At 41.4% G+C, this 14,968-nt stretch overlaps 1 protein-coding gene across 1 annotated transcript in view; it reads right to left on the reverse strand.

Annotated features, from left to right (window-relative positions):
- Nucleotides 1–792: 792 nt before the first annotated feature.
- The window catches only part of LOC140362365 (MOB kinase activator 1A), a 22,736-nt gene continuing 8,560 nt past the window's right edge, over nt 793–14,968 (reverse strand). The window contains exons 4-6 of the mRNA XM_072448453.1: nt 6,580–6,713; nt 4,875–5,038; nt 793–3,623 (exon numbers count right to left, since the gene is read on the reverse strand). Coding sequence (XP_072304554.1) covers nt 3,546–3,623; nt 4,875–5,038; nt 6,580–6,713 — 376 coding nt within the window. The 3' untranslated portion in view covers nt 793–3,545. The remainder of the gene's footprint in view (nt 3,624–4,874; nt 5,039–6,579; nt 6,714–14,968) is intronic.

Below are 14,968 nucleotides of genomic sequence, written 5' to 3' on the forward strand. Positions count from 1 at the left end.
AGAAAGACCTTCTTTAAACAGAAATGGAGGGCTAAGGTTTAATCTTCCTGTAATTTATAATGGGTTACTGAACCCCTGGAAAGGTAGAGGACATTCAGATGCTAATCAGGTACTCAGGGTGGTTGAGCCAGGGTCTCACAAAGACAAAAAGGTTTCTAACAGCCCATTAAGATTCTGAATAGTCTAGCTCGGTAGATACAAGGGGGGAGTTTCTGTTGAAACAAACAACTCTTTCTACTTCAGGAAGGCTCCTCCCAATGGGCGGGTCTTACCACAGAACAGTATTAATATCGGAGTTCTCGACCTAAATTCTGTTATTGACAATGACTCTTGGATGAGAGTCGAAACGTCTATTTTTTCAAACTGAGTCCAGATGACTACAACTGAAGTTTTTTCTACTATGTTTTGTAATATTCTGAGGCTAATCCATGTTTCTCCTGGAATCATATTTCAATGTATTTTTTTTTTTTTTAAGAGGCCAAACTTCACCTCATTTGTTACTGTCTGTATCATAACACAATTAATATTCTCTACATTATACAGCACATATTGAGCTACAAATGTAATATTTGCTGGACTTTGTCTAAGGCTATACATTTTTTTTTTCCAAACCTCTTAAAATATCCGACGTCTCAGTCCAGAAAAGTGGGGAACAGCAAAGATTCTGAAGATCCCTCAAGCTCCATGGCCTCTGGTAAGAGTACCAGAGCTTGGCAATATGCTAAAATTCATAAACACCGACATGGTTTACTGTCATGTTAATTACAGCTGATTCAAGATAAAAAAGATGACACAGAGCAACAAAGTTTGTGTATTTATTTAAGATGTATATTCCAATACTGTCACGTCACACTTTTTACAGAATCAAGGCACAGATTGTTTCATTGAACATTTCAATGCAGAATGCAGCATGTTGTACATCCTTGTTTCTCAAAGTGTTTGCCCAATGAAGATTGGACATTTTTGAAAATATATAAAACTATTCATTCATTTCAAGCCCTTTCTCCTTTTTCCAATTATAAAACAAATAAACGGAGTAAAGTCACAATGTAATTTTAAATGAAAGCCTGTAAAAGGTAAAAATAGAGTGAAAAAAAACAATACATCTTTAAAAATGTGACACAAAATTGGTTTTTCATGCAAGATATGAAAACCATCTGTAAAGTGAAATTCTAACATTCCACAATTGACAGATTTTTGCGGAGTGGTTAAAAGTAAGACTGAAACACATCTCTTATTTTAGGAGATGCTTTCATTACAGTGAACCCAGCAGAGGGAGACGAGAGAAAGGACATTGTAGCTGCATTGAATAAAAGGAAGAGACAAAGAAATAAGGTGAAATATGGTAAATGAACATAATAGTGTTAATTTAAAAGGTGCAATATGTAACTTTTGGTGATGGTTTACCGCCTGCTTGTTTCCATGGAGATATAATTTTCATGTAAAGATTATTTAGATAATTGATAATCGGGATTATTTCTCGAGTTAGCAGTAATGCATATTCAGCATGGATCTAGCCATCTAGCAGTTCTCGCTCTGATTGGACACGTTGAAATCAAGCTGCATCACGTAACGCTAGTTCCGGGCCGCACAGCTACTTGATGTAAAGGCTAAAGTGGCGACATGCGTTAGCGAACACGGCCAATTGACTAGAATGGACCGCCATCTTGCTCCCTGGTTTGATTTTCAGTAGAAGAGTTAGCGTTAACCTCCAAATATAGCAAACTATGAAAAACTGGAGCTGTTTTGACGACTGACAATCACTCAATTATATGCCAGAACCTCGATAGAAAACATTACCACGTGTAGATTGTTACAACTGGCATTTCTTAAATTTGCTGCCTCATGAAAATACTGGGATAGAATGTTTACATAAGGGCTAGGCTGTGCGCGCAGCTGTTCTAAACACATCCCTCCTGAAAAGGGTTTATACTGTGGAACATTCCAGGCAAAGTACACCTCTCTGGAGACGAGCAGATAGCCAACCCCCTACCAGAAAAAGTTAATCTTGCACCTTTAAAAGTACGAAATCTAACGTAAATTTAATTCACAACTTAATTTGACATTATTGCAGAGTACTTGGGATTGGTCCACAAAAGCCAGGGCAAACCAGTGGTCCTAAAGCCAAAAAATGTCCGAGAGACAGTAGTCAAGATTCTTTGCGTTTTATAGACTTTGCTTTGTAATTTTTCTTTTTTAATTACCCTTTTGAAATTTTCCAGGGACTATCAAACATGTGCAAAACACATCAAAATACGATACAGGGCAGTCCACTGTCCAGGTGTGCTTTTTGTACAGAAGCAATGTTCTGCATAGGATCACTGTGTGGGATTATCAGACACTTTTTTTCTATTGAGCAGTCAAAGCATAACTTTTATGGGAGGTACAATTAAATCAGTCAGAAAGTCAGCAACCGGGATAGTCCGACATTTGGCTAGATGCTGTGGTCAATAACTAATATTTGCTGATAGCGATATTTAGATGATAAAATCCATAACAAGGCCAACAATCCATAACAAGGCCAACAATTCTTAAGTAACTTTTTTCATTTGAGTATAAACAACAACAGAATGTATTTACGGTATCTGGGATATAAAACCATTTTTGCATCATTGCGTAAACATACCTATTTAGCATAATATATCTCTTATTTCCATTTTTACTCATTAGACTGCTCAGGACAAACTGGGAGTGACACATGGGTAGGGCTGGGCGATGATAAAAACGACTAGCTCTATATATTATATGAGTATTCTGACAGCAATATTCAAACAATATTATGTCTATCCAACATAAATTTATTAAAACATGTCATTAAAATCATTAGTTGAGGTTCAATTTTAAGACAAATGTGAAATGTCAGTAAAATGTATCACAAAAGTGCAGGAATATCACTTTTACAACATACGTTTTTAGTCTATATTGAAATTTTGCATATCTTCAAAACAACTTTAACCATAGGGTTCATTATCTAAAATGTGATGTAATAAGTAATCCATCAATATTAGTCAGAACTGGAACCAATATATCGCCCATCCCTACAATGTGAGGATTTCCCTGGTCTATTTTCATAATGGGAAAATGTCCGATCCAACTACCTTGTAGCTAGTATCAACAAAATTGGGTCTCATTGGACAGGTTTGCGTGTTAGTTGAGATTAAGTCAACTTCAAAACAAATTCACATTCTAAATTAAATTTTAAATAAGATGTATAAGCCAACTAGAATATAACTAAAATTATTTCATTACAGCTGGTGAGAATGTAAAATCTGTTAAGGTATTCAAAGTACCCTACATAACGCCTGCTCACTTTCACTACAGAGTTCAAAAGGTCATTGGTCCGCAGAACTCCTAACCCTGCCTGTGTTGAAATGTATTTGAATAATAGACTATGGTCTGTACACTAAAGTGACACTACACTGCGGGCTCAGGGGCGTCCAGCATGAGAAGGAGAGCGAGGTGAGTGTGGAGAAGGCACACAGCTCAGAGAAAGAGTCAGAGGTAGTAGCACAGCTGATAAATGACAGAAGGGGTGGCGGAAATGTTTATCTGTCCTTAGAGCCCAGCTTCTCGATCAGGTCCTGCAAAGGCGCCAGCTCGCGTCGGTCGATTAGGTTGAACTCCTGTCAAAGAATTGAAAAAGGTTTAGATAAGGTTGGACTACATAAAAGCCAGCAAAGGATATTAAAGTATTAGCCAGAAGTAGACCTGAGCTAGAAGTAGACCTGGGCCATATCATTTAATTCATGATATATCATCATCTGCTTTCAGAGCAATATGAATTTTGAATACTGTGGATTAATTCTATCCCAGCTGCAAAGGCAGACAGACAGATACTGCGGCTGAAGAGGTGGACATTGTGTGAATACAATCAGGATGCACTCATTTGATTCACTAATGAAGAGTTTATCACTAAGATAAGCTTAAACTATTAAAAAAAAGAAAATTGTGAGCCCATATTGAATCTGAGCAGCAACAGCCAACAGGTATTTGACATCAACATTTTAAATCAGAAATCATATTACAAGTCCATATTCCTGCTGCTGCTGCTGCATCAATATGGACTTTCACCTGCTGCAGATTTGTGCAAGTGTCCACAAAAACCTATTACTTAATATAAAGCCCTTGTGGCGCACCCGTGGTCTGTGGCACACTTGCTGCGCCTCGGACCGCTGCTGGGGTCTAATTAGACAAATTTTTCAGTGAATATGAGTTGGATTGTAATAAAACACACAATATTTTGAAGATTAACAAGAAAACACATCCGAGCTGTCCCCCCTGTATAAAAATATAAGTCAAGGCATTCATTTAATTAGTATTGATATTTGCATAGCAGTATTGATACACGGTATCGATGTATCAATACTGGGTAAAGGCCTATCCCTAGTACTTGAGTTTGTTAGTTGCAGATAAGGCCCGAATATGAAATTAACATGAATACAAAATTAAACAAAAAAGTACTTATGCGCAAATTAGCTGACCCTCTGACATATGTTTATAAGGCTTTTTATAGACATCGAATCACTTTTAAAAGCATCAACTAAAATGGAAATTTAAAATGAACAATGCAAATAATATTACTAACAACGATAATGGTTCCATATGGTGTGCATGAGCGTATTGTATTATTATCAATCTCCTTTAGCTGTGAACACAAAACTATTCCTATGGCGTATAGTTGACCACGTGCACATACACGGCCAAACCCCCCCTTGCCAAACCAGTAAACATAGGGGGAACACTTTTCAGGGTAATTTTGACAAAATATTTAACCAGTTAATCATGACATCCCTAATTTTTATGAAATAATATTGACCAACACAAAGTTGTGCTGTCATATGAATGGCAGCATTAATGTGATATGAGCGTGTGACCTGCACAAAGAAGATGAAGTGCTTGAAGGAGGTGTTGAGGTGGGCCTCCTCCTGCAGCTGCATCACAGAGTCAAAATGCTGGTGGTAGATGTGAGCGTAGACCCGGAACAGCCGCTTCAGGATGGTCTTAGCCACAGACATGAAGTTCTTGGGGAACGGCACTCCTGCAACGCATACAAAAGTAAGTGGTTTAGTGGAAGTTGTGCTAGCATTCTAGAAGCTGTCATCATTTCAGTTGGAGAGAAGGGACCAGTGTAACTGAGAGATTCCCTGTTTTTGATAAATTATTTGTTTGGGATTGGCTCCACAAACTTTTCATATTAATCTTATGGTTTTAACTGACAACAATCACATCTTTGGAGTTGAATAAAGGCGCCACTTTCTAAAGTTAGTGTGAAAAATGTATTTCCATTTTGTTTATTTCTGCTAAATGTCAGATTTGTTTAACAGTGATTTCTACCTGAACATTATGACCTGACCGCACTCTTAAACTAAGCATTCATCTAGAATGTGTGTGATGTGAACACAACCTTGAGTATTGCCAACATTTAAATTGGACATACGTTGCTTTTGTTGTTGTAACAACTGTAAAATTCAACTCCCAGGCAAAACATGACTGACCCATGACAACTCCTGCTAGTATTTGTGGAGGGAGTTTAAATGTTCACCATGTTTATGTACCAAACAGGAAGATAAATGGACTTCCCCAGTGTGCTCTAGATTCCGTTTTCTCCAGTTTTGGGTCAGTTGTGTTCACATGCACCGTTCCTCATTCTCCCAAAACGCCGCACCATGAGCCACGAGAGACGTGATCAGCTGACCGCCGCAATTATTTCCATGACAACGAAAAGAGCTGTGTGGAAGTGCACATATGCGCTCACTCCCCCAGTGCTGCATGGGGTGGTCTTTTGGGAAATGCATCTTGAGAGGCTTTACCTGCCTCATCAGACGCAGAATGCAATCAACAGCTCTGCAGCTCCATTCATACAAGGTCCAAGCGCTTTTGGAGAAAATTCAAACCACATTTGCCACACACCAGAATGGGAGAAGCCGCTCAGAGAGCTAAATATAGCGTTTACTGCACTCTAGAATGCAGCTGGGGTGTTCACACGTTCTTGGGGTGAAAGCTCCTTTACATTGACCTAGCTGGTGGCAGTGTGACACTACCTTAAAAGTACCGTGCTTCACTGAGTTTATTTGTGCTGCGAAGAGCAACTAAATGAAAATCAAATGCTCAACGTAATCAAAATGTTTATTAATGTTTGACAAAGGTCTGGTTATGTGACTGATCGGCAGCAATTATAGCTGCAACATTTTGATGCTAATGCCAAATTATGCACCTGAACGTCACCCGGTTTGGATCTTGGTCCGATTTGGCGCTGCCAAAATGTGACAAACGTAATTGCTTTAGCTCATTATCAAAGTTAAACTTTACTCACCACTGCTTAATTTATAAACAATTCAAATTCATAATTATTACAGACTGAGCGTGTAGTTATCAGGAAAACACTTTTTTATTGAACTAAAAAATTATCTAAAAAATGTGATCAACTGCAGCGCCAAAATAAGGTTCCAAATAGGGCAAAGACTGAATGAACCCAACCACTGAGCCACTGTAGCACACCAACTGGAGCAAAAGTCATAATTGTAATTACATTCATTGCGCAGCCCTGTTGTTGATCCTGTTCCAACTGTGTTTTCGTACCAATCTTGGAGGGGAAGAGGGTCTCGTCGTCCAGCTGGTCCTGCACCCAGGTCATCAGGTAGTCGATGTACTTGGGAGCAGAGCATTTGATGGGCTTCTTGATGTTGGTGCCGTCAGCCCAGTGGTACTCATATCTGTGGGAGGAGACAACACCACAACAACAACTCAGATTAAAAGGCCCCGGCAGGTCTTCAGTGCAACCATTTTGATCCCAAACATAAAACAAAACAAGTGTACAAAACACAGAGAGCAGAAAGACAAAAACAGAATTAAAGCGGACGGGTATCAGTCCCGTTTGTCCCGATGTCTGGGAAATTTGTCAATTTTTTGTCAGTAAGTTATTTCTAGTCCTCAAGTCACAGTCGGAGCATGGCGGGATCTTTTGAGCATGCTTTTTTTAATTGACCTTTATTTAATCAGGAAAGTCTCTTTTTCAGGGCCCTGGCCCAGGGGGCATGTTTTCAGTGGTCGGGGAAACCAGAGTATCCCGGGGAAACCTACGCAGATACATGGAGAACACACAGAGAGGCACGGGAATCAAGCCCAGGGCCTTCTTGCTGTACAGCGAGAGTGCTAATCGCTGCGCTACTGTGCAGCCTGAATATGGCAGTAGCAACGAGTGTGTAACCCAGCAGCACATTTAGTCACATGGTGCAGGAGCTCTATAAAGACATTTGTCTTACTTCCTATATGGGCTGATTATATATCTGTTAGCCAATATGTAGCCCAGACCCTAACCCTACTTTTGGAATTGAGACAAGAATAACTGTCATGCACACTGAGGAGAACGATCACATGACATTTCGAATTGTCTGCTTGAAGAGGAAGTGAGTGTGCCCTCTTCCTCCTGATTAGTGTACTCCTGATTAGAGCCTCAAAAAAGGAGCCTGCGCGCTTTAATTCCTGTTTTCCTCATGTGACTTCCTGATTATGCTCAAGCCATCTGAAGACATCATGTGCTCCATTTATAGAACAGGCTGTAATTCCCCGTTTCTCTTCTGTGAGGCAACAAACGAGTCAGTCCACATTTTCAGAACTCAAAAAATAGCTTCCCATCTCTTTTTATACTTTTACACATGTTTGTATTTCATGTTAAAGGTTAGCTTTTCAAGATACCCAAATACACTGTGCAGTTGGACAAACATAGACAAAGACTAAAACGTCACATGGAAAGATCATTTTTGAATTAGATGTATGATGCCCTTTGCTGGCAATACTTCAGGGGTAAAGCACATTTGAAATGTCAAGATGACGCTAATTTAGCCGACTGTAGCCACGTTTTGACTGGCCCTGGCCTGCTTTAGGAGAGCTTTGGAACTGTTCTTTTAATGGTGGAGTGTCTCTCCTGGCTCTGTGTCCAGAGGAAGAGCTCTGCTACCTGAGCAACTGACGTCACCCAAACATCACACGTTTTCTAGAATAAAATCTGAACTATACTTTTTAATTATAAGTAATGGATGTGAGCAATTCACAAAATATGTTTAGTGACTAGGGCTGAAAACTCAGGCAGTGAAAAGGTGAATGTTTAACTGTCGAACGTACATCATACGCAACATTTTGGCCTGGAAAGGGAATTTATAAAAACATATCTGTAACATAACCTACTTTATAGCTGAAAGTCTGTCTGAAAATGTGCTGCGTGTCCTTTAGTTTGATAATATCAAGCTTATGACTTACGATACAGTAGTCTTTAACTTTTAGCCTATTTAACTAGTGTTCGTCTGTTGACTACTACATTATGACTACATAATAGAAAATAACTTTGTCTTAAGCCTAACATTTACCTTTTGTTCAATATTTCTTTGTATTTCTACTTGAGTAAGGTATTAAATGCAGTATACATACACACTGGCACAGTACTGCAGTGTGGACAGTGGTATTATGCTATATTGAAGTTACACTACATCGCCTCCTCATTGATTAGGCACATGAGGGTCAAATGTTATGCCATATTTAGTTATGCCATATTCCCGCCGTAGTCATGGGTAACGTGAGGTCTCTTCAAAATAAAATGACGGAAATAGCGAGCCTCATGCGGTCCCAGAGGATTTATAGGGACAGCAGCGTCTTGATTTTCAGAGAGACCTGGTTAACAGCAGAAATGCCAGCCTCTATTGTAGGTTTGGACAATTTTCATCTGCTGCGGGCAGACAGAACGAGAGAATGCAGGAAGAAAAGAGGTGGCGGTCTGGCTGTGTATGTGAACACGAGCTGGTGCAAATCCGAACACTGCACAGTGAAGGAGCAGCTATGTAACAAGGATATTGAACTTTTGGCTATTGGCATGAGGCCATATTATCTGCCCCGGGAGTTCTCACATGTGATTTTGATCGCAGTCTATGTGGCCCCGTCTGCCAATGCTGAATATGCTTGTGAAGCACTGCTCTCCTGCACTTGTAGGCTGCAAACACAGCATCCACAGGCTCTCTTCCTCGTCGCTGGTGACTTTAACCACGCTTCTCCCTCTTCTGTTCTACCAACATACACCCAGTATGTCACCTGCCCCACCAGAGACAATAGAACATTGGACTTGTTTTTTGCCAACACCAAAGAGGCTTATTCTTCTTCCCCCCTCCCTCCCCTGGGCAGCTCGGACCACAACCGAACTGTACATCTGATACATATGATCCCATCGTGCGCAGGCAGCCTGTGGTGTCCCGTGTGGTGAGGATGTGGTCTGCTGAGAGCGAGGAGGCTCTGAGGGACTGTTTCAGCACCACTGTCTGGACTGAGCTTTACCGCCATGGGGAGGACATCAACACCATCACAGAGTGCATCACGGACTACATCAACTTCTGTTTTGAGAACATTGTTCCCTCCCGGACGGTGCGGTGTTTTCCAAACAACAAGCCATGGATTAACCATGAACTGAAGGCTCTGCTGAAGGAGAAGAAGAGAGCCTTCAGGTCAGGGAACAAGGAGGAGCTGAGGACTGTGCAGAAAGAGCTGAGGAGGAAGATCAGGCAGGCTGAAGCCGGCTACATGAGGAGGATGGAGGAGCGGCTGCAGCAGAAGAACATTCAGGGAGTGTGGAGAAGCCTGAAAACCATCTCGGGCTTCAAAATCCCCCCTGCCCAGACAGAGGGAGACCTACAGTGGGTGAATGATTTAAATGCTCAGTTCTTGAGATCTGATCGGTCACCCGCCCCTCCCCCTGCACAGCTGCATGCTCCCTCTTCCACAGCTGGACAATGCCCTGCATCCGTTCCTCTTCATTTCTCAGCCCCGGACCATCAGCTCCCCACTTCGCCTGGACTCACCCATCCCCCCAGCACACAGTCCCCCTGCCAACCACTGACTGTCACAGCAGCACAGGTGAGGAGTGAGCTGAAGAGGATTAAAGTGAGGAAGGCAGCAGGACCTGACGGCATCAGCCCCAGGCTCCTCAAGTCCTGCGCAGATGAACTGTGGAGTTATGGAACATGTCTTCAACATGAGCCTGAAGCTGAGGGTGGTACCACAGGTCTGGAAGACCTCCTGTCTGGTACCTGTGCCCAAGACACCGCGCGCCAAAGACCTCAACAGCTTCAGGCCGGTGGCTTTCACGTCCCACCTGATGTAGACACTGGAGCGGCTGGTCCTGGACCACCTCCGCTCCACCGTGAGCCCAGCCATGGACCCGCTGCAGTTTGCATATCGGCCTGGCATCGGAGTGGAGGACGCCGTCATCTCCCTGCTGCACCGCTCTCTTTCTCTCACCTGGAAAAGTCTGGCAGCTCTGTGAGGATCCTGTTCTTTGATCTTTCCAGCGCCTTCAACACCATCCAGCCGCTGCTCCTGAGGGACAAGCTGGAGACGGCTGGTGTGGAGTATGACCTGGCAGAGTGGATCCTGGACTACCTCACAGACCGACCCCAGTTTGTGAGAGCCCGGGACTGTGTGTCTGACACTCGGACCTGCAGTGTGGGGGCGCCCCAGGGCACTGTCCTCGCGCCCGTTCTCGTCACCCTCTAAACTGCAGACTTAAGACACAACACGGACAGCTGTGTCCTGCAGAAGTTCTCTGATGACTCTGCCATCATCGGACTCATCACGGACGACGATGATGCGGAGTACAGGGGTCTGGAGCAGGACTTTGTGGACTGGTGTCAGCGGAACCACCTCCTCATCAACGCGGGGAAGACCAAGGAGATGGTGGTGGATTTACGCAGACGCCACCCCACTGCCCCCTTACCAGTGAACATCCAGGGAAGTGACATTGAGAGAGTGGACTCATACAAGTACCGGGTGTTCATCTGAACCACAAACTGGACTGGACTCACAACACAGACGCACTGTACAGGAAGAGCCAGAGTCGGCTCTACCTCCTGAGGAGACTCAGGTCTTTTGGAGTGACAGGGCCACTCCTGAAGACCTTCTACGACTCTGTGGTGGCATCAGCCCTCCTGTACGGTGTGGCCTGCTGGAGCAGCAGCATCACAGAGAGGGAGAGGAGGAGGCTGGACAAAGTTATCAAGAAGTCCAGCTCCGTCCTGGGCTGCGCTCTGGACTCGGTGCAGGAGGTGGGGGACAGAAGGGTCCTGGCTAGATTCACATCTATGCTTGACCATGAGTGCCACCCCCTGCAGGACACTCAGTGAGAGACTGATCCACCCTCGCTGTGTGAAGGAGAGGTTTTGCAGGTCTTTCCTTCCTGCTGCTGTCAGACTTTATAACAAACACTGTTCAGGGTTCAGAATAAGCGGTATCGCATCGCAAAATGCAACGCAATTTCTCTCAAATGCGATGCATTCGTCAGAAAAAAGTGTGTTTGTATCGCAGCTTTTGTGATACAAAAATGCGTGTTTTGTACAACAATTGTACAACCAAAGCGCCTAAAAGTATTGATCATTCGTCAATCGATTGTCAATAACCTCATGACACATGTAGAACGCTATGGTGACATGAGTCCCGCTGCGGCCTCAGACCGTGAGTCTGAAAGTGGGAGGAGCCACGTGCGCTAAAGTTTGCGTCAGATTCAGACTTCCGAGGTCAATAGCTCCTAAACGCAAAAGTCTTTGCAGATCATACACATGCCAAAATATTCATATTTACACTGCCAAGTGACAACCTCGTTTTTAACAATCAGATGCGTATTTTGGGCACAGCGAATTACACGGCTCCGAATGTGCAGACTGAGCCGAGACTAGTGCTTAGGGACCGTCATCAAATGTGCAGCCGGAGCAGAGATGAGAGTACTTAGGGACCGTCATCAAATAGCAAAACGAAAAATGGAATGGAATGTCAAATAGAGCGGTACAATTTAAATAACACATAAAATACACCATGATGGACGCCACAGCAACCTTTATTTTTCCATCAGAAGCTTAATACATATTTTTGTGAGTGTAAAGACAATTAATATGTAAATGAGACTCCTGCAAATAGTCATCTGATTGATGATGATATGGAAGAAAGTTGCAAATAAAATTAGTTGAACAAATTAATCAACACAAAGTCATATGGCCTCATTTACAAGTTTTCTGTTTTATTTAAAGAATTTTTTTTAAAAAAGTGTTTAAAAGTTAATTTGTTAAACTCTTCATAGAATGTTTACAAATACATTTTAAATAAATAATCGTGTCATATCAATGGAAAATATTGTTAACACGAGTTAGTTCGTGTTTTGCTATGCAATTATCAAATTGCTATACAAATTTCGAAAAATTAACGGATTGTTTAGCAGCACCGCTATACAAGTGAAAATCCTTAATCTGAACCCTGCTGTTAGTCCTGAACACTCGCAATACTGACCCAACCATGTGCAATTCCGTCATATGTGCAATTACTGTCGTGATTCATGTGAAATTACTGTGAAATTCATGTGCAATCCATGTGCCGTCGTGACACATATTCATGTGCAATTACGGTGGTGATCACATGCAATGGTATTTATGTATTTATTTGTATCTTTATTATTTTTACCCTCCATCCCTTGTTGGGAAATGGGAGATTTTGTCTATAGGAGATCTTCTACTGAGAGTGTTTTTCAAACTTCCTATAAGTGATCTGTTCTTTTCTTCTGTATCTACCTCTGTATCTACCGGCGTTGCATCAATGAAATTTCCCCATGTGGGACAATAAAGGAATATCTTATCTTATATTTGAAATTGCAATTAAATAGCCTTTCTTGGCAAAACATGATTGTTAAAAAACAGAGGCTGTAGCCACTTATGCTGCCCTTATTGGCTATAGAGAGCATGACGTCACACGGCCGCCCCCCACGCTCCACCAGGCTCCTCCAGGCTCCTCCAGGCTCCTCCAGGCTCCTCCAGGCTCCTCCAGGCTCCTCCAGGCTCCTCCAGGCTCCTCCAGGCTCCTCCAGGCTCCTCCAGGCTCCTCCAGGCTCTTGACCGTCATCAGTGCGTGTCCCCCATGGATGTATTATATTATCTGGATAGGGTACGCCCCCTCTGCCTCTGGCTCCAAATTGGGTAGTGGCCACTCCGTAGAATGCAGCCTTTTGGTTTGACCATTTCAGGAGTTCGGCCTCTAAATTACCAAACATGCTAAATTGTTTTTGGTCTAAAAATAAAATAGAAGGAATTTCACTCTTTGACTGTTTCTAAAATACTTTAAAAATACATTTTTAACCTCCCGGAGAACGGTGCAATCATCATGAACGAGCCTCAGGAGAACATGTGACGGAAACTAAACACAAGCAGAAGAACGACACGACGAGACCACGATACACGTAAGTTGTGTTTGTATGTCATTCCTCACGTTTCACACATCGTTCCATGTGAAGTGTAAAACAACAATTACACAGTTAACACAAGTTAACACGAGTTAACACGAGCTAACACGAGCTAACGTTTAGCTACACAAAGATGCATTGGAACAACACGTCGTGATGGCTCGTGCCTTCTGCAAATAAATAACTCATTATTTCTTCTACTAAATGTTCTAAGAGACAAAAGGTTAAGCACAGATCAAGGAAAACTAGAGAAAGAAGGGGAAATAAATTGATGTTTGTATTATGTGCTATCAAAAACTACCAATAATTCAAATATAACCTGCTGAAATGGGTAATATATTACATATATAAATGTAAAGGTTTGAGGTTTTATTACCCATTTAATAATGAAGTGTGCTGTGTTTAAACAGCAAAGCACACGCTTGTTTTCTATATGAATGTCATGGATTTACTTCCATGGAATATGTAGAGATTTAGCAAACATGTCAGTTATGTTCTAACTTCTAAGGTTTAAACTTATGCAAAAGTAAACAACTTTTGGTTCTAGCTTTAAAAAATAATGTGAAAAGAGGTACTTTTGTGTTACAGAGCGAAATGTAAATCTGTCAATAACATATTCCAGCTTTTCTCTGTTAAATGTGTGAATATATCAATGTTCTAATGAGTATCTTTCTCATCTTCAGTGCTGACCAGTGAGTTTAGTCGATCTGTGCTGTCCAGAGCTCTACAGGTCACTGCAGACCTGATCACTGCAGACAGTCATCTCAAGTAAACTCCTGACGACTCCAAAGCAAAAGGTATTTTAATATTAACTTGTGCCTGGACTAAAAGTAAACAGTGTAAAATCAGTACTTTGAATTTATAAAATGTCTGTTTTGTTATGACCAAAAAAACTAAATGATAATTGTTCTTCAAAAGAGCCACTGCTGTGTCACATGTAAAGCAGCTTCAGGACAAACATATGAAGTGTATGTTATATGACTTGTATAATCTAAAGCTGTGACATGTTCGGTTTGTCTCTCAGTCAAACGATGGAGCTGAACCGAAGAGTTTACTGAAGTACAGAAGACTGCGTAGCCATGGAAACATGGAAAGTCTTGTTAAATACTGAAATATTCAGTATTTAACGCAATAATGTCACATTCATGTGCATATAACTGATGTAAAAAGAGTGTTTATTTTACCATTATTATTAGTATTATTTTGTCTGTTTTTATTATCTTTATCTCTATTTTCCCCCTCCATTCCTTATTAAGAAATAAGAGGTTCTGTCTATAGGAGTTTTTGTTTATAAGAGTTCTTCTATTAAGATCTATCTATTTATCTATAAGAGTGTTTTTTAAACTTCCTATAAGTTTTCTATTCTTTTCCTCTGTATCTACTGTGTTGCAACAACAAAATTTCCCCATGTGTGGACAATAAAGGAATATCTTATCTTATTCAGTTTGTTCTATTTGACTTATACAGGTTGTTTTATCATTGTTACTATTTTTATGTTGCACTGAATCACCAAAGCAAGTTCCACTGTTTGTGAATTCTGTTCTTTGACAATGGCAATAAACCTTTTCTGATTCTATTAATGATGATAATAATAGTGAACAGTACACAGACTCCAAAACTCCTTAATAAGGGACTCCCACATTGTAGCTTTAAAACTCAACTAAAACTGTGGCTAAAATCAATTTATCATTTGTAGCAATAAACAGATTTACA

Source organism: Eucyclogobius newberryi, unplaced genomic scaffold (assembly GCF_026437365.1).
Source record: "Eucyclogobius newberryi isolate DKJ021-1_F unplaced genomic scaffold, fEucNew1.0.hap1 SCAF_163, whole genome shotgun sequence".
Taxonomy (NCBI): Eukaryota; Metazoa; Chordata; class Actinopteri; order Gobiiformes; family Gobiidae; genus Eucyclogobius; species Eucyclogobius newberryi.